Source organism: Mesoplodon densirostris, chromosome 19, assembly GCF_025265405.1.
Source record: "Mesoplodon densirostris isolate mMesDen1 chromosome 19, mMesDen1 primary haplotype, whole genome shotgun sequence".
NCBI classification, from domain to species: Eukaryota; Metazoa; Chordata; class Mammalia; order Artiodactyla; family Ziphiidae; genus Mesoplodon; species Mesoplodon densirostris.
The window spans coordinates 61,961,132-61,985,010 of record NC_082679.1 but is presented as its reverse complement, the minus strand read 5'-3'; the positions used below and the strand labels follow the sequence as shown (position 1 = coordinate 61,985,010).

The 23,879-nt window shown below is 51.6% G+C and overlaps 1 protein-coding gene across 1 annotated transcript in view; it reads left to right on the top strand.

Moving 5' to 3' along the window:
• The first annotated feature begins 526 nt into the window (after nucleotides 1-526).
• COTL1 (coactosin like F-actin binding protein 1) overlaps nucleotides 527-23,879 on the top strand; it is a 45,060-nt gene continuing 21,707 nt past the window's right edge. Inside the window, exons 1-2 of the mRNA XM_060084738.1 lie at nucleotides 527-794; nucleotides 1,056-1,138. Of these exons, the coding sequence (XP_059940721.1) occupies nucleotides 718-794; nucleotides 1,056-1,138 (160 nt within the window). The 5' untranslated portion in view covers nucleotides 527-717. The remainder of the gene's footprint in view (nucleotides 795-1,055; nucleotides 1,139-23,879) is intronic.

Here is a 23,879-nt window from a genome sequence, read left to right as displayed (position 1 = left end):
TGTGGAGCCCTGCAGCCTGGTGGGGGGGGGCAAGGGGGGGAGGGAGATAGAGGGAGAGGGATAGAGGGGAGGTGGGTATAGGTAGGAGGGAGGGGGGTTAGGGAAGTGGGAGGAGCAAGGAGGAGGAGGGGAGGCGAGGGAGAAAATGAGGAGACAGGCTCAAGGAGTGAGGACGGAGCAGGACAAGAGAAGAGAGAGGGAAAGGAGAAAGAGGGCTTGGGGAGGAGGAAATGGGGGGAGGAGCTGGAGGAGTGGGAGAAGGAGGAAAGGGCTGGGGGATAGAGGAGAAGAGGGGGTAGGGAGAAGAAGAGGAGGAGGAGGAAGGAGGAGGAGGGGGGAAAGAAGTCCCCTCCAGCCCCCGCCGCAGAGTTGCGCAACTCGCTTAGGCTGGGATTGGTCGCTGCCTCGTAAAGACGCCCCGCCCTCGGCACCCTATGACCAATAGAGAGAGGAGGCGGGGCGGGATGCGTCCTGGGAGGCCAATGGCCGGAGGGGGGCGGGGCGGCGCGGCCTGGATCTGGCGCGCGCTCCCGGCGCCCTCGGAGCCAGAGCAGCGTTCGGAGCTCAGAGCTCGTTTCCCCTCACCGCTGTCGCCGCCGCTGCCCGCCGCCCGCCCTTGGCGCGTCCCCGCCCCGCTCTGCTCCGATCCCTGCAGCCGTCCCGGAGCGCGCTTATCTGTTTTTGCGAGCACAGTATCCCCGTTGCGGCACCGCGGCGATGGCCACCAAGATCGACAAAGAGGCTTGTCGGACGGCGTACAACCTGGTGCGCGACGACGGCTCGGCCGTCATCTGGTGAGGAACTTTCCTTTGCTCTCCAAGCCCCGCTCCCGAGCTCGCAAGGGGCCTGGTGCACTGAGCGGTCTTCCAGACCGGACGGATGAAGGGTCATCCCGTGCTGTCTTCCCGCAGCCATAACCCAGGACGGCGTGGAAAGCCAGCGCTGGCTTCTCCCTAGCCAGAGCATCTTTTAGATTGTCCTGCTGGAAGCTCGGCACTAGGCAGCTACCAACGCTGATGTGTGTGTGTGTGTTTTTCTCTTCTCCCAATCCAAAGGGTGACTTTTAAATATGACGGCTCCACCATCGTCCCCGGCGAGCAGGGAGCGGAATATCAGGACTTCATCCAACAGTGCACAGGTAGGGAGACGCGCCATCTGGGGGAGTTCCCCGTCTTTGGGGATATTGTCAGTGCCAGGAGGGGCGGCAGAGGCCAAACTGGGCGGAGCCTGTGGCCACCCTGGGCGCCTCTGGCTCTGTAGGAACCAGATTTGAGCGTTCTAAAGCCTTCTCCCCTCTGGGCATCCAGAGCTATCAGAGGCGACCGCCTGGCTTCCTCTCTCCCAAGGTAACCTTTTCAGGCACGGCAGCTCCTTTGCCTCCTGCGGGTCGCTAGTTTTCCACCGTCAACTGCCGCTGTTCCAAACTCCTGGCTCGAGCCCTCCCCGCTTTCCCCTTCCACCGGTCAGTGAGCCCCAGTAAAAACAATCCTAGCGCTTATTGCAGGAGCTAGAAACGGTCAGCTTCACCCACCCCCCTTTTCCCACAATTATTGTCCGTGTGCTGGTGAAATGTTTTTATTTGTAGACTATAGAACCAGATATGAAAGAGTACCCACCGTAGGATCCCATTTATATGAAATGATAGAAAAGGCAAAGCTAATCTGTGGTGTGAAAAGTCAGAAGAATGGTCATATTTGCCGGTAGATAGCCACTGATGGGGGGCGGGAAGGACACCCGGAAGGCGGTGTGGGTCGGGTGGGGTTGAAAATGTATTTTGATCTGTGAGGCGGTTAAACAGGTTTCTACATATGTAGGAAATCTTTCAAGCAGAATCCTTAGGGTTTGTAAACTTTGTGCCCTTCCCTGCGGTGTGTTGAACCATTAGGAGGGAAGAACGCAGGTAGAACCACAACCCCACGTCCCCACCCCCCAACCCCACCCCCCGTCCCCACCCCATAGAAGCAAAAGGCCCAGCATCATTGGTAATAGGGCCTTTTAAAGCTGAGATTGGAGAATGGGCTGTTTTCCAGGCTCTGGTCTCTAGCTTGGAAACAGATATATTCAGACACAGGCAGTGCAGCCTGGAGGTTAGGGTGGGGACTCAGTCGGCAAGGTGGGTTGGAATCCCCGCGTGGCCACCCTCTAGCTGTGTGGTTTGGGGCAAGTTACTTGACCTCTCGGGGCCTTGGTTTCCTCACCTGTAATCTTAGAGGGCTGTTGTGAGGATTGGTGAGTCAGTGCCTGTGCAAACGACATGGTCATTTGTGAAATAAATAAAAAGTACTCATCGTGCCCAGGGCCATGCGGCGGCCCCTTTCCTTTATTCAAATGGTATTTTGCATTTACTCTAATTAAAAGAATATTTAGGGCCTCCCTGGTGGCGCAGTGGTTGAGAGTCCGCCTGCCGATGCAGGGGACGCGGGTTCGTGCCCCGGTCTGGGAGGATCCCATGTGCCGCGGAGCGGCTGGGCCCGTGAGCCATGGCCGCTGGGCCTGCGCGTCCGGAGCCTGTGCTCCGCGGCGGGAGAGGCCACAGCAGTGAGAGGCCCGCCTACCGCAAAAAGAAAAAAAAAAAAAAAAGAAAAAAAAAAAGAATATTTATAAAGTGTCTGCTGTGGGCTGGGTGGTAGTGAGGTTTGTTTACTTTTTAAATCTTCTTTCAACTAGAACGTCTTCCTAAGAGCCGCCTCTAGACGTTCACTCACTGCTTTTGGAAAGGATTGTTTAAAATATCAGGCGTGGGAAGTACTTTCACAACTCACATCTAATGAGGTGCACGGGGCCTCTTTTTTTTTTTTTTTTTTTTTGCGGTACGCGGGCCTCTCACTGCTATGGCCTCTCCCGTTGCAGAGCACAGGCTCCGGACGCGCAGGCTCAGCGGCCATGGCCCACAGGCCTAGCTGCTCTGCGGCATGTGGGATCTTCCCGGACCGGGGCACGAACCCGTGTCCCCTGCCTCGGCAGGTGGACTCCCAACCACTGCGCCACCAGGGAAACCCGCACGGGGCCTCTTGTGGGGAGCGGGTGGGGCCTGGGTTCCAATCCTGGAGGAGGAGCCCAGTCTCTGAACCACCTCTATCCTTCCGCCACCACGATGACTGCTTTTACAAGTGGATTAAGTGCGGACTCCTGGCTTTCCCCCCATCTGGTGTATAACTGGGAGTTTCAGCAGTATTTTTGCCTTGCTGGCTCTGAGGCTTTCTCATAGGCTGGCTTCTTTCCTCTCTGGACAGTAAGGTAGCAGTTTCCTCCTGCTGGCCATCCATCACCCCCCCCATCAGAATGGGGTCTTCCCCTGCCCCCCACCCCCTGCCTCTGAAGCTATTGTTCTCTTCATCGAGTAGGAGAAGGTGACCCCGGGAAGAAAGGGCATCCTGTGAGTAGGTTCCGAACAGATGCTCCTGGCCATCGGGCGAGGCTGTGGTCAGAGAACACTTCCTCCCTCCCTGGAGCTTTGTGGTTTGCTAGTCAGACCCTTCCCCCAGTGACAGGAATGGGAGTGGGGAGGGCCTGGTGGGAGAACTAAAAATGCTTTCCCTGCTGCTTGTTGATCTTATGAATGGGCTGTGGGATCTGAAGGCTCCGTCTGCTTTGGCTGGAAGTCCGCCTTCCTTCCCCAGCCATCTGTTGGACAAATGTATAGGCAAGTTATGGTTGCCGTGTCTGCTCTTGTTTGTGTTAGAAAAGCTGGTTCCATCCCACTGCCGTGTCCTCATAACCCAGTGACCAAGGATTCAGAACGCTGAGTAGTAACTTTCTATATGCAAGTCACTACACTGCACACGCTTTGTCTCTGTTACTGAGCTTGCTTCCCTTCCATAGGTGAGGAAACCAAGACCCAGAGAGGTTAAGTGACTTGCCAGAGATCACACAGCAAGGTCGTGGCAGAGCTGGGACTTGAATCCGGGCAGGCTGGCTCCGAGGTCTGTGCTCTTGGCCCCTTCTTGCTGAGGAAGTGGTTTAGGGTCTCATTTCTAAGCCATGAGGCTTCTTCAGTGATACAGCAGGTTCTGGTCAGGGCTTGTGGGGTTGTTTGCAGGTTACAAAAGACACATTTGCCTATTCGTGTGATGCAGGGAGGCTTCTTGGTGGCCCTCATCCCCAGCCAGATGTCCTGACAGGCCTGAGGCTCCCCTGCTCTGCAGACAGCCTCCCGCTCTGGTCCAGCCTTCCTATTTCAAAACCTCTCACAAGGTCTCAGCGGACCTGGGAGCCTGAAAACAGCACCTGGTCTCCCCTCCATGTGCACTGTGGGGATGAGCGGGTGGAGGGTCCCCGGGCTCTCTCTCCTCCCTGACAGCCCCTCCTTGGACATCCTCTGTCTGAAACACCCTCCTTCACCTCTCCTGTGCCCTCTGGCTACTGTCTTCCTTCTCCTGTCCTTCCCCCAGGTTTTCCAGAATGGAATCTGCCCGTCCAGCCTCTCCCTGTCACCTCTCCTCAGCCCCCAGGCTGGCCTGTCCTTGTCTGCAGGAGCTGCTTCCTGAAGGTCATGGATCTGGAAATTCGCTGGGCCCTCGTCCTCCTGTTTCTCTCTGCCGGCAGGATTTGGAGCCCTCCGTGCCCCGCACTGGCTCTTCCGGCGCTGGACTCACCCGGCCCCTTTCCTTCTGCACTAAGTGCTCCATCACCGCCTCTGCTCCTGCTTCTTGCCCCAAACTTCAGTCCGTGTGGAATGGTGGGAGATCTGTCAGGGGCAGTGAGAGAAGCCCAGTGCAGTTAGCTTAAGCAAAAAAAAAAACCAAAAAACAAAAAACCTCAGCGTAGCTTCCACGGTTGGCAAGTCCAGGCCAAGTAGTAGCTGCAGGTAAGGCTGCCCGAACTCATCCTCCCCTCCTGCTGCTGCTATAGCTCTGTCTTCCTCCTTTATTGCCCTTCTTGGGGGCAGGAGGGCAGGTTCCCCTGAGCGGTGATACAGATGCCCCCTAACCATCCCAGCTTCCGGGCTGCGGGCAAAGCCATCCTGATGGGGATAGATGGACTCTTTGCCACCGATTTCAATGGAAGTCTCCAGACTGACAGACGCTGTTTGGCCTGGCTGGCTTCATGTGCCCACTGTGAACCAGTCACCGCCATTCTGGCTGGCTAGAGCTGGATCAGTGCCCACCGCTGGAGAGGGGGAGGGGCAGGCCCACCCAAACCAGGAGACAGGGTGGGGGAGGGTGGTTTCCTAAGGGAAGAGTGGAGGGGAGGGCATGTTGCTTCCAGAAGAGAGGCAACCCCAAAACAGGTCCATGGCCCATGCTTATTGCAACAGTTCCTCAGCCCTTGCTCTTTCTTGTCCTACATCCATTCTACCCCACCTCAACCCCCCACTGGGAGTAACTCTTCCTAAAGAAGGGCTGTAATCAAGTTTCTCCTCTGCTCATTAACCATCTATAGCTCCCATCTGCCCATTGCATTTACAGGCTGCCTGCTTGCCCTTCCAGTCCCTTGGTCCCCACCCACCTCTCCTGCCCAAGAGCTCCCCACACCCTTCTTTGTGCACCTGTGGCCTGACCCTGTGTCATACTCCCAGCCTGCAGGCCAGTGATTTTGGAGGTTCCCTCCGGGCAGAATTCCTCTCCCCTGTATCTGTCCATCTGGGATTGAGCCAGCAAACCAGTCTAGTGCAATCCCTTCTGTATTTCAACAGCCAGAACCCTTGGGAATCAGAAAAGCTCTAGATTCACGTCCCAACTCTGCCCCTTGCTGTGTGGCCTTGGGCAAGGACATCCCTTTCTCTGTGCCACAGTTTTCTGTTCTGTAAAATGCAGGTCCTGATGGTGCCTGCCTCTGATGGTGACTGGGAGGGTTAACTGAAATAGTATGTCCAAAAGGGGAGTCCAGCACCTCCCTGATGCCCTTGTTACTGTTACTTTTTTTTTTTTTTTTTTTTTGCGGTACGCGGGCCGCTCACTGTTGTGGCCTCTCCCGTTGCGGAGCACAGGCTCCGGACGCGCAGGCTCAGCGGCCATGGCTCACGGGCCCAGCCACTCCATGGCATGTGGAATCTTCCTGGACCGGGGCATGAACCCGCGTCCCCTGCATCGGCAGGTGGACTCTCAACCACTGCGCCACCAGGGAAGCCCATTACTATTACTTTTTATGGCATTTTTATTTTGCTAGCACTTAGGATGACAGTGTGCTTTCTGCTCTGAAGCTTTCAGTGCATGCCCCAGCTCAGCACACAGTAGGCACTCAACTCTGGGTTTGCCCATGAGAGGCGCTCAACCCCAGGCTGGCACGCAGTAGGCCCCATGTGGGCATGCATGAGACCTTTAGCCTGGGCCTGCATGCAGTAGGTGCTCAGTACATGGTAACGGGGTGGTTAGCACAGTGGTTAAAGGGCTGGGCTGGGTTCAAATACTCACCCGTCATGTGATCTGGAGCAGGTGAGTTGATCTGCTCTTTCTTTTGCTATAATGTGGTCATTAGCAGGATTAAGGAAGCAGGTCCATGGTGCCAAAGATGCAGTAAGTGCTCCATAAATGGTAATCACTGCGATTATCCCCTCATTGGTGGATTTAATTGTTGTGGAAGTAACGTATGTGGTCTGAGAGCACCAGAGAGATCGGAGGGGGAAGAGATGATGGGGTGGGAACGGGTACCGAGCTGTGCTGGAGGGTCTTTGGTTGCCCCAGCAGAGCCCCGGGGGGTGGGGAGGAGCCAGGGCTCAGCTGGCAAAGGAGAAAGGAGCTGTTTGGCAGATTGACCGGTCACGTGATCTCTCTGATCTCAGCATCAGGGCTTACGGATCATGTGTGTGTGTTGGGGCCATGGCTCGGGCTGTCTATGAAATCATGTCTTGTTTCTGTACCTTACAAGTAATACACGTCCTTTGCAGGGTACTCAGAAAGCAAGACTAAGCAGAAAGAAGGGAATAAAAACCAGATATAGTTCAGATATAGTTTAACACTCAGAAATTTGTCCATTCGTTCGTTCGTTCCCTCTTTCCCTCCTCCGATGTATACGAGTGGCTACTCTGTAGGGTACTGTTCTAGGCACCAAGGATAAATATAGAAGCAGAGAAAGACCCCCCTGTCCTCATGGAGCTGTTGTTTTATTGTCATCGCCCAGCCTTTAAAGTAGCGCCAGAATGTTCTCGCATATAAATGTAGCATTGTTTAATAGATCTTTTATTGATGGACCCCAGAATACTCTGTTGCAAGCAGTTTTATTTTAGACAGAATCCAGCCGCCTGGGAATGAATCCAGTTTTCTGCTGGTGCAGATTTTAGAGCCGATCAGTTACAGTTACGAGCATCGATGTTGGAGCCAGGGTGTCTTGCCTTGACTTGTAGTCTTGCTGCGCTGTGTGACCTTGGTCAAGTCTCCCAGATGCTCTGTTTCCTCTTCTGTAAGATGGGGATAGTAATTGCACATGGTGTACAGGGTTGTTGTGAGGGTACATTGACGTGATACACACAAAGCTTGTAGGGCAATGCCTGGTATAGAGTGGCTGCTCAATAAATGTGATTACTGTTAATATAGCACTTTGGAAGGTGGTCTGTCTGGGTGCAGATGATATTCCCATGATGCTCTGGTGAGTCTGGAGTGTTCAGCTCAAACATCACTCACAGAGAGATGTGGGGTTGCATGTTTTTGTCTGTCCAGCATCCCATCGTTCTGAGGAACTTCTCCCTGTCATTTTATAATAAGCCTGCTCAGCCAATGTAGTTCCAGTGAGGCTGACTCCGCCTCTCCCCACTGAGAGGGCACATGACCCAGATCTGGCCAATCAGAGTAAGCCATTAACTGTTAACAAGTTTGTTAACTGATTGGTTCAGGGTTGGGCCCAGGTGACTCAAGTCAAACCAATCAGCTCCATCCCTTAGACTTTGGGTCCCTTTATCTTTCTCTGGAATTAAGACCTGTAAGCACATTGAAGGCTTGGGGCTTGCAGCACCCATCAACCATTTGGAGAGGCAACCTGAGAACTCAGGTATAGAGCCAAAGATGGAGGATGGAGAACAGATGACATGCCTTAAACTCCTGGATCCAGCCATGCCTGAAGCTCTCTCCTGGCTGTTTGCTTTCATGAGCCAATGAATTTTTTTTTTTTTCCCTTAAGGCAGCTTGAGAGGGTTCTTTCTCATTTCCCTCTAAAAGAGTCCTGGTCATAGCACCCAGGGTAGGTGGCTGGGACAGGCTAAGAGAGGAGAATCCAGGTTGGGCAAGGAATTCAAAACCTCATGTGAGAACTGACTGAGGAAATGGGGCATATTTCACTTGGAGAGACACCTCAGGGGGACAGGAGTGTTGTCTTCAGATGTTTGAGGAGCTGTCCTGTGGAAGGTGTGGACTTCTTCAGTGTTCCTACCCTCATCCCAACCCCATGTGGTAGAGGACCAAACAGTAGAAATTTCAGGGACAGATTTTGGGTTTGCCTGAGGAAGAACTGGCCTCAAGTTAGAATGGGCTGTCACTGGAGGTAGTAAGACTCCCATCATGGGAGGTATGTTAGGGGAGGCTGCCTGACCCCTTGGCATAGATATTTAAGGAAGAGGCCCTTCTTGACCATGCATTCTCCTTCTCTCTCACAGCCCCCTTCTCTAGTCTGCTCTGCTCCCAAGAAGAGTGGCCAAATGCATTAGCTTAGGTATAGGTAAGGCCCCTCTGGGATGGGATCAGCCCTACCAGGGACTGAGTGTGGCTGTGGGATGGTTCGTAAGGAAAACGGGGGTGTCTTTATTGTTAAAGAAAAAAACCATTCATTCTAACTCTTGTTAAAGAACAGTAAGGCAGGGCTTCTCTGGTAGGCGCAGTGGTTGAGAGTCCGCCTGCCTATGCAGGGGACGCGGGTTCGTGCCCCGGTCCGGGAAGATCCCACATGCCGCTGAGTGGCTGGGCCCGTGAGCCATGGCCGCTGAGCCTGCGCGTCCGGAGCCTGTGCTCCGCAACGGGAGAGGCCACAACAGTGAGAGGCCCGCGTACCGCAAAAAAAAAAAAGAAAGGCAGACTTTGTTCAGGGGACTGTTGGGGTAGGTGTAGGGACCACTACAGGGGAGAGAGATCAGGTCCAACTCTGAATACAACAAGGAAAAGTGGGAATTTATAGTCAAGGAGCAAGGTGGGGGATCCGTGGATAGAAAGTTACCAAGAGGAAGGGTCAGGGGTGAGGGGGGATTCTGGCTGAACTGACCTAACAGGATACTTGCTGAAGGCAGGCCAGTGATCAGACATCACTGGGGGAGGGTGGGGATGAGGAGCCCAATTAGATATCAAGGGTGATCGGATATGGAGGATGGGGGATTCTGGCTTAACTGATTTGGCAGGATCCTTGCTAAAATCGGATAAGGCAGGGATGAACACAGAAGTCCAGAAGTTGAGACCTAGTTGAAAAAGAGCTCAGAAGAGCCTGGTTAGAGTTTAGTCAAGGAGAGAATCTTTGCTGTTACTGCAAGAGGGATGGGACGAGAAAGAGACAAATACACTTGCTGTCCATGGCCTCTGCCTGTGCAGCTGTACAACACACGTACAAGTGGCGGTCTATGTATTTTGCTCTTCTACACGTGGATCTTTTCCCCCTAGCTTCGCTCAAACTTAGAAATTGGTGTGAGAAGGGATGAAGAGAAATTGCCTAGTGAGTCTAAGGCAGTATGAGGTCAAAAGGAAGCTGTAAATCTGTGACAGTGCTTTGGACATTGTAAAGTGCTAAATAGTCTGTTCCTCAGCATTCAACAAACATTGACTGGAACATCGTTTCTGTTGCTCCAGAAACAATGTTGGGTGATGAATCTTAAGTGGCACCTGAAGGGCTATTGAGACATTACCTCACAGTTTTCTGGAAAATTCACTCTCCCACTGCCTTCTTGGCCCACACATCTGTTGCTGGGAGGTCCTGAGCTGCATTGTATGGCTTCTTTGTGTCATGAGCTGCTTGGGCTTTGTGACAGCTCTTCTGGGTGATATTTGTGCTTGCTTTGGAGTTGGTGGCCCCATCTCCCAAGGAGAAGGTTGCTAGATGTCCCTTTTCCTGGTAAGTAGGGTGTCTTATGGTTCAGTAAAAGTGTTCAGTTAGTTGAAATGAATTGAGTTTCTGCTCCTTGAAAATCTTTAGACATTAATGCAAACTTTTTGAAAGTATTGCTTGTGGATTGTGTAAATGTTATATCTACGTTCTCATCTCCCATCCTTTTTTCACCTCGTTAGATCCTGGCATCCCCCCCATAACCAGAGCTTGGCACCTTGTGCACAGGTCCTCTGTCACCTTCTGGTGGCCAAATGTAGTGGCCGTTTCTTTGTCTTTTTTTAAATAAATTTATTTATTTTTGGCTGCATTGGGTCTTCGTTGCTGCATATGGGCTTTCTCTAGTTGCGGCGAGCGGGGGCTGCTCTTCGTTGCGGTGCGCGGGCTTCTCATTGCGGTGGCTTCTCTTGTTGCGGAGCACGGGCTCTAGGCGCGCGGGCTTCAGTAGTTATGTCACATGGGCTCAGTAGTTGTGGCTCGCGGGCTCTAGAGCGCAGGCTCAGTAGCTGTGGTGCACGGGCGTAGTTGCTCTGCGGCATGTGGGGTCTTCCTGGACCAGGGCTCGAACCCGTGTGCCCCGCGTTGGCAGGCGGATCCTTAACCACTGCACCACCACCAGGGAAGCCCCGTTTCTTTGTCTTTATTCCACGTTCCCTCCTTCCAGCCTTGGTCAGCGACCACTACTCACTGAAAAGATAATTTTCCCATCCTTCTGCTTCTGCACTGCAAAGCTTGCCTAGTTCTCCTTTTCTGTTTCTCATCTCTTGCTCTCACTTCCTTCTGCTGGTTCTCCTTCCCTTTCGTGCCCCATAAGTGTGGGTGTTTCCTGGGGTCCACCCTTGGCGCTGGCTTTTCCTTCTCTGGGATATTTATTGAGTGCCTGCTGTAGGGAAGCCCTTTGCTGAGTGCTGAGTTGACCCTTTCCTGACCCTGGCGAGCTTTCAGTCCAGGCGGGGGTGGGGATGGGAGGGGGACTTCTCTCTCCCTTTAACAACGTTTTGTAGTGTTTGCCCGTAAGGTCCAAATGCTTAGAGATGACATGGAATGTCCCTTAGGATGGGATGCTCGCCAGCTCACCCCACGCATGCACATTCCCAACACATGATTCTGACCCCATGGATGCCAAATGCCCCGCATGTGTGGCGCTTTGCATGTATTAGCTCGTCTATTATAATTTTTCTTATCCATGAGGGGTGTGTATGTAATAAGTACAATGGACCAGAGTAGGAGTCAGCCCCATTTTACTGATAAGGAATCTGATGGTTTCCTTGGAGAGTCAAAAGTCACTTGCGTAGTAGACTCACAGATATAGAGAACAAACTAGTGGTTACCAGTGGGGAGGGGGGGGAGGGGCAAGTTAGGGGGAGGGGGAAGAAAGGGTTATTATGGGATTATAGGAAATCATGTGTCTGAAACTTTTGAAAATTGTAAAGCACTATGGAACTTAAAGAATGTTTCACCCTGGGGCTTCCCTGGTGGCGCAGTGGTTGAGAGTCCGCCTGCCGACGCAGGGGACGTGGGTTCGTGCCCCCGGCTGGGCCCGTGAGCCATGGCCACTGGGCCTGCACATCCGGAGCCTGTGCTCTACAACAGGAGAGGCCATAACAGTGAGAGGCCCGCGTGCCGCATAAAAAAAAAAAAAAAAAAAAAAAAAGAATGTTTCACCCCATAAACAAAAATTTTTTAAGAAGTCACTTGCTTGCGATGGCACAGTAGGTAGAAAACTTGGACTCTGAACCCAGATCTGTGTCCGAGGCTCCCAGCCTTTCCCCTGCCCTGTGCTGCCCTGCCTCCCCCTTCCTTGGGACTTGAGCACAGTCTTCCCTCTTCCGGCCCTGTCCTTGTCCGTTCTGCTTTCCTGGAGGACTTCTATACATCCGTCGAGGCCCAGTGTAAATATCCCCTCCACTCAGATGCCCTCCTTGCCTTTGTGATGCTCATCACATTCTGCGGTGGTTACGTGTGCGTCTGTTTCTTCAGTTCCATGGCGAGATCCTGGAAAGGGAGACTTTGTCTCTCTGGCAGTGGTATCCTCAGTGGAGCATCTCCACCCCTCATGGTTACCTGGTTCCAATCTCTCTTTTTATTAATTAATTAATTAATTAATTAATATTATTTTTTTAACGTCTTTATTGGAGTATAATCGCTTTACAATGGTGTGTTAGTTTCTGCTGTATAACAAAGTGAATCAGCTATACATATACATATGTTCCCATATCTCTTCCCTCTTGCATCTCCCTCCCTCCCACCCTCCCTATCCCACCCCTCTAGGTGGTCACAAAGCATGGAGCTGATCTCCCTGTGCTATGCGGCTGCTTCCCACTAGCTATCTATTTTACGTCTGGTAGTGTATATATGTCCATGCCACTCTCTCACTTTGTCCCAGCTTCCCCTTCCCCTTCCCCGTGTCCTCAAGTCTGTTCTCTAGTAGGTCTGCATCTTTATTCCTATCTTGCCCCTAGATTCTTCACGACCCCCTTTTTTTTTTTTTTTTTTTTTTTAGATTTCATATATATGTGTTAGCATACGGTATTTGTTTTTCTCTTTCTGACTGACTTCACTCTGTATGACAGACTCTAGGTCCATCCACCTCACTACAGATAACTCAATTTCATTTTTTTTATGGCTGAGTAATATTCCATTGTGTATATGTGCCGCATCTTCTTTATCCATTCATCTGTCGATGGACACTTAGTTTGCTTCCATGTCCTGGCTATTGTAAATAGAGCTGCAGTGAACATTGGGGTGCATGTGTCTTTTTGAATTACGGTTTTCTCAGGGTATACGCCCAGTAGTGGGATTGCTGGGTCATGTGGTAGTTCTATTTTCAGTTTTTTAAGGAACCTCCATACTGTTCTCCACAGTGGCTGTATCAATTTACATTCCCACCAACAGTGCAAGAGGGTTCCCTTTTCTCCACACCCTCTCCAGCATTTGTTGTTTGTAGATTTTTTGATGATGGCCATTCTGACTGGTGTGAGATGATATCCCCATCTCTTTTTCACCAGTGGGTGTGTCACTCCCTTGTGTGGACCCAAGTCGTGGGCTGTAGCACTTACTAACTCCCCAAGCTATATCCACGTGACTGTTCATGTATCCGTTTGGTATCTGACTCTCCTGCTAGAATCTGAGCCCCTGGGGGGCAGAAGCCTGCTCTGCTTGGTTCTCTGCTGTACCGTCAGCACCTGGACCAGCACCTGGCATTCTCCCCAGGTGGGTGTTGAATAGATGAATGAACACAGTCCCCCGAGATGTTTGAGAGCCGAGCTCACCCCTGGACGGCCCACTGTTCCCTCTGCCAATATAACTGCCCAGGGGCCTGTATGGAGGGCCTGCAGGTGCCGGGGCTCTGAAACCCTCACCCGCACTGGCCTCTGGCCCAGCTCCCTGCCCCGGAGCCCGTGCGTGGCTGCATTCCTCACCGACTTAATTTGATGCTTTCGGCTTTTCAGATTCCGCTCAGTGGCCTCTGCAGGGGCAGGTCCCCAGAGGCCTGTATGTGAAGGCAGGGCTGTTAAGCTCAGCATTTTGTGTTTTATTTCATCAGTGCATTTGAAATTAACCTGCCTGACATCCTGTTTAATTCTGGACTTAGTTTCTGGTCATCTGTCTCGTTTTTCCTCATGTACTTAATCTTCTTTTATCATCCGTGCATTTGTATAAGCTTCCTTGCCAATAATAAGTAATAGTAATACTTCAAAAATAATGGTGAACATTGTGCTTTTATTGTGCCAGGAATTGTGCTGAGGCCATTGTATGAGTTTCCTGTGGCTGCTGTAACAGATGACCACAAACTTAGTCGTTTAAAACAATGTAATTTTCTCATCTTAGAGTTCTGGAGGGCCGAAGTCCAAAATCAACCCCACTGGGCTAACATCAAGGTGTGGGCCGGCTGTGTACCTTCTGGAGGCTTGAAAGGAGAATTGATTTCCTGGCCTTTTCCGGCTTCTAGAGACGGCTGCATCCCTTGGCTCGTGGCCCCTTCCTCCACCTTCAAGGCTGGCAATGGCTGGTTGAGTCCTTCTCACGATGCCATCTCTCTGATTCTTCTGCCTCCCTCTCTTCCCTATTTGACGACCCTTGTGATGACTTTTGGCCCACTCGGATCATCCGGGATAATCTCCCCATGCTGAGATGCTTAATTTAATCACACCCACCAAGTCCCCTTTGCCGTGTAAGTCACAGAGTCACAGGTTCTGGAGATTAGGATGTGGACATCTTTAGGGGCCATTGTTTTGCCAGCCAGAGTCATCTAATCGTGATTTCATTTCATCGACACCATGACCCCATGTTGTAGGCCCTGTTGCCCTTCCCATTTCATAGACAGGAAAACTGAGGCTCAGAGCCATAAAGTCACTGGCCCGGGGTTGCACAGAGGCGGAGCTGTGTTCCTTACCCAGTGCCTGTGCTCCTGGCCACCATTCCTGACACCCTGCAGCACTTGCAGCTGAAATTCTTTTGAAACAAGGAGGGAAGACCACGGGCGAGCTCTTTTCTTCTTTTTCCTCTTCCCCTCCCCCAGTTTTATTGAGAAATAATTGGCATGCACCACTGTATAAGTTTAAGGGGTACAGCATGATGGTTTGCTTTACATATATCATGCAATGATGACCATAATAGGTTAACATCCACCGTCTGATATAGATACAATAAAAAGAAAAGAAAAAAAATTGTTTTTCTCCTGTAATAGGAACTCTTAGGAGCTATCCTCTTAACAATTTTCCACAAGCTTTTTTCTTGAATGCCAATGGGCAGACCCGAGGCCTGTGCCTCTGGCTGGTGGTACATTTCTAAGAATATGCAGCTCAGAGGTACTTTTTTTGCCTTTATTCAAGTGGAAAACCTGTGATGGTCTCTGGGGAGCAACACTCCGTAATTCAAACGCCTCCATTCTTCCCAGGGAAGAATTGTCACTCTGCTACTTTTGACCGAAAGGATGGCCCTTGGAGGTCATCTGATCTGACCCGGAAGTAGTGTTCTTCCTCTTTTTTGGCTATAATTCTACCTTGGCTCTAGAATGGAGTATACACTGTTCATGGTTTGCAAATAAAGGAAGCTGCTGCCTTGGGCAGGCCGCAGGCCCCTCTGGGTCACACGCTGGGGCTTCTGAGGAGTGAGAAGAGCCAGGCTCTGTGCAACGCCTGTGTGAGCTCCCTGCCCAACCGAGGAGGGAGCCTGTTTCACTCCAGGCGAGCTCTTGCAGCCCTTAGCTGGGATACCATTTGCTCTGTTTTTTTGTGTTTGTGTTGGTTTTGGTTTGGTTTTAGTTTTATTGAAGTATAGTTGATTTACATGACTTGCTCCGTTCTTTTTTTTTTGGCTTCGTTGGGTCTTCGTTGCTGCGTGTGGGCTTTCTCTAGTTGTGGCGAGCGGGGGCTACTCTTTGTTGCGGTACGTGGGCTTATTGCAGTGGCTCCCCTTGTTGCAGAGCACGGGCTCTAGGCGCGCAGGCTTCAGTAGTTGTGACATGAGGGCTCAGTAGTTGTGGCTTACGGGCTTAGTTGCTCCGCGGCATGTGGGATCTTCCCGGATCAGGGCTCGAACCCGCGTCCCGTGCATTGGCAGGCAGATTCTTAACCACTGCGCCACCAGGGAAATCCCACTTGCTCTGTTCTTGATTTGCCAAAACCTACTGCCGTGTATCGATTTGGGGAAAGTAACTTACCCTCTTCTTTGGTGCTTTGTAACTACTCATTATCCAACAAATGTACATTGCGGACCTACTATGTGCCAGGCACTCTTGGTACTGGGGAAGTTGGGGGATCCAGTTCACAGAGCTTACATTCAATGGGAATGCAGGGGTAGCTAATAGACGAGCTAGCAAATCTGATCTTTTCAGAATGAGATGAGTGCTAAGAAAATGAAATGAAGCAATGGGCCAGAGGTAGATTGTGGGGAGGCCACTGTTAGCCAGGGTGGTCAGGGGAGGCCTAAAGAGGAGGTGACGCTAAGGCAAGACCTGAATGAAAAGGAGCCAGGCATGCGGGTATCTGGGTGAGGAATGAGCCCAGCAAAAGGGGAGGCCCTCTAACCAAACATCCGATAATGGTCTAGCTTCCAGAATGTGTAAAGAACTCTTACAACTCAACAATACCAAGACCAATAACCCAAGTAAAAATGGGCAAGGGAGGGCTTCCCTGGTGGTGCAGTGGTTGGGAGTCCGCCTGCCGATGCGGGGGGTGCAGGTTCGTGCTCCGGTCTGGGGGGTCCCGTGAACCACGGCCGCTGGGCCTGTGCGTCCGGAGCCTGTGGTCTGCAATGGGAGAGGCCACAGCGGTGAGAGGCCCACGTACTGCAAAAAAAAAAAAAAAAAAAAAAAGAGCAAGGGATTTAAAAAAATTTTATTTATTTTAGGCTGCCTTGGGTCTTTGTTGCTGCGCGCGGGCTTTCTCTAGTTGTGGCGAGCGGGGGCTGCTCTTCGTGTGGTGCACGAGCTTCTCATTGCGGTGGCTTCTCTTGTTGCAGAGCACAGGCTATAGACATGTGGGCTCAGTACTTGTGGCTCACGGGCTCTAGACCGCAGTCCCAGTAGTTGTGGCGCACGGGCTTAGTTGCTCCGCGGAATGCGGGATCTTTCCGGACCAGGGCTTGAACCCATGTCCGTCCCCTGCATTGGCAGGTGGATTCTTAACCACTCTGCCACCGGGGAAGCCCTAGGCAAGGGATTTGAATCGACATTTCTCCAAAGGAGACATACACATGGCCAGTAAATACATGAAAAGATGCTCAGCATCATTGTCATTAGGGAAATGCAAATCAACCCACAGTGAGGTATCACCTCACACGCACAAGGAGACTATAATAAAAGGCGTTGAGAGGATGTTGCGACTCAGAACCCTCATGCACTGCTGGTGGGAAGGGAAACTGGTGCAGTGCCTTGGGAAACAGTTTAGCAGTTCCTGAAAGGTTAAGCCTGGCTATTTCATGCCTTAGTATCTACCGGAGAGAGATGAAAACACACAAAAATTTGTACATGAATGTCACAGCAGGATTATTCACAATCCCAAAAGTGGAAACCACCCAAATGTCCATTAGCTGATGAACGGATAGACAAAATGTGGTCCATCCATCAGTGGAATATTACTCAGTCATAAGAACAAATGAAGTACTAATTCGCGCTATCACATGGGTGAACCTTGAAAACATGACGCTGAGTGAAACATTGTACTGAGAAGTCAGACTTGAAAGGCCACATGTTGTGTGATTCCATTGATTTCAAGTTTCCAGAAGAAGCAAATCCATGGGGATGGAAAGCAGATTAGCAGTTGCCAGGAGTGGCGACGGGGGACGAGGAGTGACTATTTGTGGGCATCGGGTCGCCTTTTGAGGTGATGACAACGTTCTAAAGTAGACAGTGGTGATGGTTGCACAACCTTGTGGGTGTACTAAAAACCAACGAATGGGGCTTCCCTGGTGGCGCAGTGGTAGAGAGTCCGCCTGCCGATGCAGGGAACGTGGGTTCGTGCCCCGGTCCGGGAAGATCCCACATGCCGCGGAGCGGCTGGGCCCGTGAGCCATGGCCACTGAGCCTGCGCGTCTGGAGCCTGTGCTCCGCAACGGGAGAGGCCACAGCAGTGAGGGGCCCGCGTACTGCAAAAAAAAAAAACCAAACCAATGAATTGTACACATGAAAGGGGTGAATTTTATAGTATGTAACTATCTCAGTTTTTAAAACGTAAAGAAGAAAGGGGGTGGGACTTCCCTGGTGGTCCAGTGAGTAAGACTCTGCACTCCCAATGCAGGGGGCCCGTGTTCCATCCCTGATCGGGGAACTAGAACCCGCATGCAGGCTGCAACTAAACGTCCACATGCCGCAATGAAAGATCCCACGTGCCGCAACTAAGACCCGGCGCAGAATAAATAAATAAATAAATATTTTTGGGAAAAAAGAAAAGAATCGGGGTGGGCAGGATGACAGAAATCCAGCAGGGGGGTGGCCTTGTGTGTGCAGGGAGGTGGGGTCAGAGGCCTGATTTCGCCTGAACGGCATGCATTTTATTCCCATGTCTCTTGTCCTACGACCTTGCAGAATTTCGCCTTGGGCCTTCCTGTCGTTCCTTCCCACGTCCACGCTTGTGGTCCTGCCTGCCACTTTTCCCTCCATGTCAGACCTGCTTTTCCCCACGGCCCCTTTCCAAACCCGCGCGCCCCGGACGCGCTCAGCCCCGCCCCTCGCGCTCCCACGTGAACTTGATGGTCTCCCGGCTCTCATTTCCCGCTCCCTCCGTGTGCTCTGAAACAGTTATCCACGTCCGTATCATCACCACTGTCTGGCGTTTTTAGTGTCGCTGCCTCTGTGCCAGGTTCAGTTGTGAGCCCTTCCACAATTCTGACGAGGATTGACAGCCAGACACAGCACGGGACCCACGGCTGGGTTTTCATCTTCCAGTTCAGCGCCTGGCACCAAACTGGTGCCCAGAAGGTGTTTCGTTGCCTGCAACTGTTGCATCGGACCTGGGTACTTAAAGGAAAGCGGAAGGTCTGTCTTGGATGTTCGTGTGCGTTAGTAACTAGGAGAATCAATAAAAGAGTGAGTTGACATAGCTGTAAATGTGTGCGCAGACTCCAGGGCTGCGAGTGTCAACAGCTACGGGGATGAAAACCACTTGTGTGTCTGTCCCCACCACTCGGGGGCTCTGAGGCAGGGACAGAGAACCCCCCCACCCCCACCTAGCTCAGAACATTGTGGACCAGAGAGGGGATGCCAGTGAGCCCTGATCACACAGCAGAGAGAGGCAGAGTGGGGACTTGAACCTGGGTTTCCTGGATCTCTGAGCTGCTGAGGGTTGGCGTTTGCTTTGCCCCTCTGGGGCCCTGTGCTTGGTGATGTGAGCAGGGACGGGAGAGAAGAACCCCCACGTTATGCAGGCATTGCTCATCCTACCATCACCATGTTCTTGGGCTGCCCTCCCCATGTGCTTTTATTTACAAGGCACATTTGTCCAGACCAGGCAGTTGCTACCTGTCTGTCCACATCTGATTATTTCTGCTGGTCTCTTCATTAGAATCTACACCTTTAAAATCCAGGGAGGGGATTGGTTTTATTCTTAGAAGATAGCATCTCCCGGGCTTCCCTGGTGGCGCAGTGGTTGAGGGTCCGCCTGCCGATGCAGGGGACGCAGGTTCGTGCCCCGGTCCGGGAGGATCCCACATGCCGCGGAGCGGCTGGGCCTGGGGGCCATGGCTGCTGAGCCTGCGCGTGCGGAGCCTGTGCTCCGCAACGGGAGAGGCCACAGCGGTGAGAGGCCCGCGTACCGCAAAAAAAAAAAAAAAGAAGGTAGCATCTCCCAGTGAAGTGACACAGCTGAGGATTGGGGGCCAACATGCTTCTGAGCTGCTGAAGAAGATGGGCAGAGGCTCCTCATTTACTCAAGAAATGTTTATTGAGCATGGACAGTGTGGCAGGCACCGTTGTGGGCACTGGAGATGTCACAGGGAACAGGATTCCTGTCCTCCTGGTGTAGGGATGAGCAGACTGCAGGAGCCCTCAGGGATGTCATCCTGAGCCTTTAAACTCTTGTTTTACATGCAGTAATAATAAGCTAATTATATGCCCCTCTAGCCTGTGGCAAGTCAGAGATGGAGAGAGGGACTGGTAGAGGAAGGCATTTTGAACTTGCCCGCAGAGGCTGGTGCTTTTGTCTGTGGAGTTCTGTCAGAATCTATCCCTCAGGTTGTTAGCATGGGCCCCCTTCTTCCTCATTACCCTGTTAGCTCGATGAACTCTAGGTCATCCTTCAAGACCCAGTTCAAACATCACCTCCTCTTGTGAAGGCTGCCCTGATCACCACCCCACAGGAAGAGTTAATTTCTTTCTTTCTTTGATGTTCCCATACGCCCTGTGATGCCTCGTGGCTATGGGGCTCACTTCATTGTGTCCACACACTTAGTTTTTCTTATTTGCCCCTCTAGATTGTGTAGTTTTTGAGGGTTCATATTGTGTCTTATTCAGCAAAGTCTTTGAACCAAAAATTGTCAACAAGTGTTTGTCAAATGACTAACTAACAGCAATGGAAGAAACAGCAAAACTATAAAAAGTGGATACGAGAATGCAGAGCCGTGCACACCGGGGCGTGTAGTGCTCAGGCAATCAGACACCGAATCCTTCAGTGTCTTTGGAGTGTCTCATTGTCAATGCTGCAGTTATGTACTCGGAGCCTCCAGGAACTGGTTACTGTTCTCTAAGTCAGAAGGTGAAGTCAGATGTAACACACTGACTTCCATTTAAGGAAGTAAAAGTAATCATTTAAAAAAAGTTATGGTGCTTTGTCACTGAGGGAAAACCTTTAGCTATCCTGATAATTTGGGTCTCCAGATCAGCCCATTCCCTGAGGGTTCTACCAAAGTAATCATCTTTCTTTTCCTCTGGCTATTCTGTACTCCATTTTCTTGCGTTCTCTGTCAAACTAGGAAAGCTGGGTCATTCATTTCACGAAACAGCAACGAGGAAGGAATCATTTGAGACGTCTACTGCTTTGAGGAAGGGGTGGGACAAAGAATCAATGTGCATAGACAGTGTGATCTCACAGGCAAGGACCGTATACACATCCATGGAGCCCTTGTCCTCCGTGTCCCAGAGAGAGAGGACATTGAGCACTTCCAGGTCTTTGTCTGTCGCTGCCTGGGCTCCCACATCAGCAGCTTGCTGGAAATGATGCAGCTGTGGCTACTGTCCAGCTGTCCCTATGCCCCAGGCGGCAGGATGTTTGGATTCTTTCCTGTTTCCTTTCATGCCCGCTCTAGGGAGCTTGCTTGGTGGAAGCTGACAGCTCAGCTTTTTGGCGTGTGGGTTGTTTTCTCCCTCCCTGAACCTTGTTTGCATAACTTCTTAGGGAGTCTATATAAGGTAAGGGCAGCTTCAGCCCAGCTCTGGGGCAGTTTCCTGCTATCTCCTTCCCCCTTTCTTTTGTCTTGCTCTGAAGTTCAGTGTTGAACGGAAATTATGAAATGATTACTTCTCTCTCTCTCTTTTTTTCTTTCTGTTGACCAGTAGATACTTATTGGGTGCCTCCTATGTGGCTGGCACTGTGGTTTGTGCTGGGGATATGACAAAAATTGTACAGATATGAAAGCAGCTGAAGAGATCAAAGGACATGCACCCAAAAGTGTACTTAGGTGCCACTTAGGGAGTTTACTAGGGTTATTTAGGTGGTGAGGCTTCTTTTTTTTGTGTTCCTAATTATTCTACACCGAGTATGTGTTTTGTGTGTAATGAAAAATATTGTTCAGAGCATTTGCAAAAGTGTGAGGAAACCTCACACTGCTTGACTCGTGGCAGATCCTCTGTCTCCTCTGGGTTTTGTCCTCCAGCCAGTGCCAGCTTTGGGAGAAGGCAGAGGGGAAGGCAAGGGTCTTTTTTGGGAGAAGGTGAGGCCTCTGGATCAATGTGGATCTTGTGTCAGGGTCACCGTGGTGAGCATACTGGGTGTGACCAGTCAGGATCTGTCCCTCAGTGATTCTGAGCCTCAGGAGATTTCAGGTGTGGGTGGGAGGGGTGGGAGAGGGCAGGGAGTCATTAAGAGCTTGGTGGGGATTATGTGCCGTTCATAGTTTTTGGGAAATTTATTAGAGCAGCTCATCCTGGTGGCCTTGGTGATTCCAGATCAATCTGACCCCCCTCTTTTCTTCACCCCTCTTCCCATGTCCTCTGTGGTCATCTCTCCCTCTTTGTGTCATCCTATTTCCTTCATATCCCTCTGCCTCCTGCCTTACCTCTACTCTCTCTTCCTAAGTCCCTCCCTCCTTTCTAGCCCTAGACTGGAGCTGGAGGAGGGAAGAGATGGGAGAAGGGGAGGGGGTGGTAAAGGCGGTTGATAGGAGAGAGAGAGGAAAATGCAGGGTTGAGAGGGGGATAGAGGAGGGCCGGGGGAGGAAGAGGCTGCAAAGGAGAGAATGCCTAGTGACCACTGCCGGCGTTTCTTTTTTTTTCTTTTTGGCTGCGTTGGGTCTTCATTGCTGCACGTGGGCTTTCTCTAGTTGCGGCGAGCGGGAGCTACTCTTCGTTGTGGTGCGCGGGCTTCTCATTGTGGTGGCTTCTCTTGTTGCAGAACACAGGCTCTAGGCACGTGGGCTCAGTAGTTGTGGCTCACGGGCTCCAGAGCTCAGGCCCGGTAGTTGTGGCTCGCGGGCTCAGTAGTTGTGGCGCACGGGCTTAGTTGCTCCGCGGCATATGGGATCTTCCCAGACCAGGGCTCGAACCTGTGTCTCCTGAATTGGCAGGTGGATTCTTAACCACTGCACCACCAGGGAAGTCCACTGCCGGCGTTTCTGAGCACAGTTCTGCCAGGCAGTATTCCAAGAACATTTCAGGCAATGACTTTATGCTGCAAATTACCTTACGTAGTCAGTGAAGGCAAGGAGCCTTGAAAAGAGGAACAGGACTTTGAACCAAGTGGGCCCTGCCTGGGATCTCTAGGTCCTGAGGGGTCCTTAGGACTGTGGGATTGACTGGTTCAGGAGCTGTTTCACACTGATAACCCATCCTTGGCCCGTGATGAGACTTCACAGACCAACCAAAGGGTCAAGTTCTTTGGAGAGTGGAGTTTTATGAATGCCCTCTGAGGACCATCTCTTCATGAACAAGACTCTCACTGAGCGAGGGAGGGGAGGGTGTCCACAGTCCCGAATTGGGGCCACCTCAGCGAAGGTCAGAAGGCAGCGAGTGGTGGTGTTGATGGTCCTTGGGGTCGGGGCTCCCAACCTTGCTTTGTCATCGGTTGATGGCTCCCCTGAGATGGGGCTCTGTGTGGTTTTGTGATGCATTTGGAAATCGTTGTTAATGATGGCTTATGTCAGCAGACATATAGAGGTCACAGAAAAACTCCCTATTAGCAGTTCTGTAGCTCAGCAGCTCTTTCTCTAAATACTGCTCTTCTGTCTTGGGCTGTGGGATTCGGGGGAAGGGGGAGACTCTGTGGGGACAGTCCCGCTGGTCTTTGATGGGGAGGTGCTCAGGGAACCACGCCTAGATGCCTCAAATTCTGTAAATCCTAGTGTCGAGAAGACACACCATACGGGAAGCTCCTTTACACGATCAATTCCTTAAAATAAAAGGTGCTGGTGGGGAGGAAGTGGGTGAGGCTGAACTCTGGGCACTTCAGCTTTTCTGCCCTTGAGATGTTTTGTCTCACCCCCTTTCCTGACCACGGGAGAGTGGGTCCTCCGAGCTGAAAACTCCATCTTCTCTTCTCACCGCTTCCTCTAGGTCAGTGGTTCTCGGGCTTTGGAGACACCAGAATCCCCCAGGGGCTCGTTCAAACTCACTTCCCAAACCCTATTCCCAGAGTTTCTGAATTCACAGTCTAATGAGTTCCTGGGCGATGCTGTTGCTGCTGGTCTGAGCACCACACTTTGAGAACTGCTGCTCTAGATGTAATCAGAGAAAAGGAATGTCTGGCTTCTTATCACTTCACCTCTCTGAGCCTCAATTTCTCCATCTGTGAAATGGGATCGTGAGCAGTGCTGACCGGACAGAGAGGTTGGGATGGAAAAACATGCAGCTACATGTAAGTGCTTAGGACAGCGCCTAGCACGTAGTAAGTGCTTAGTAAACAGCCTCTGTCATCTTCAGGACCCTTGTTGGTATTATCTGTGCCCCCTAGTGCTTGGCACTGTGCTTGACACACAGTAGGTCCTCAAGAAATACTCATGGGACAAGCGGCCCCATGACTGTGTGTGCCTAGGAGGGCCCTACTTTGAAACCGAGCAGAGTGAGCATAAGTTTGGCAGATACAGAAAGCCAGCAGAGAGGCTGGAAGGCAAGGAGGCTGTCCTGTTGGAGGGTTTTTTTTTTTTTTTTTTGACCGCACCATGCAGCTTGCGGGATCTTGGTTCCCTGACCAGGGATCGAATCTGGGCCCCCTGCATTTGGAGCATGGAGTCTTAACCACTGGAGCGCCAAGGAAGTCCTCGAGGCTGTCCCGTTGGGT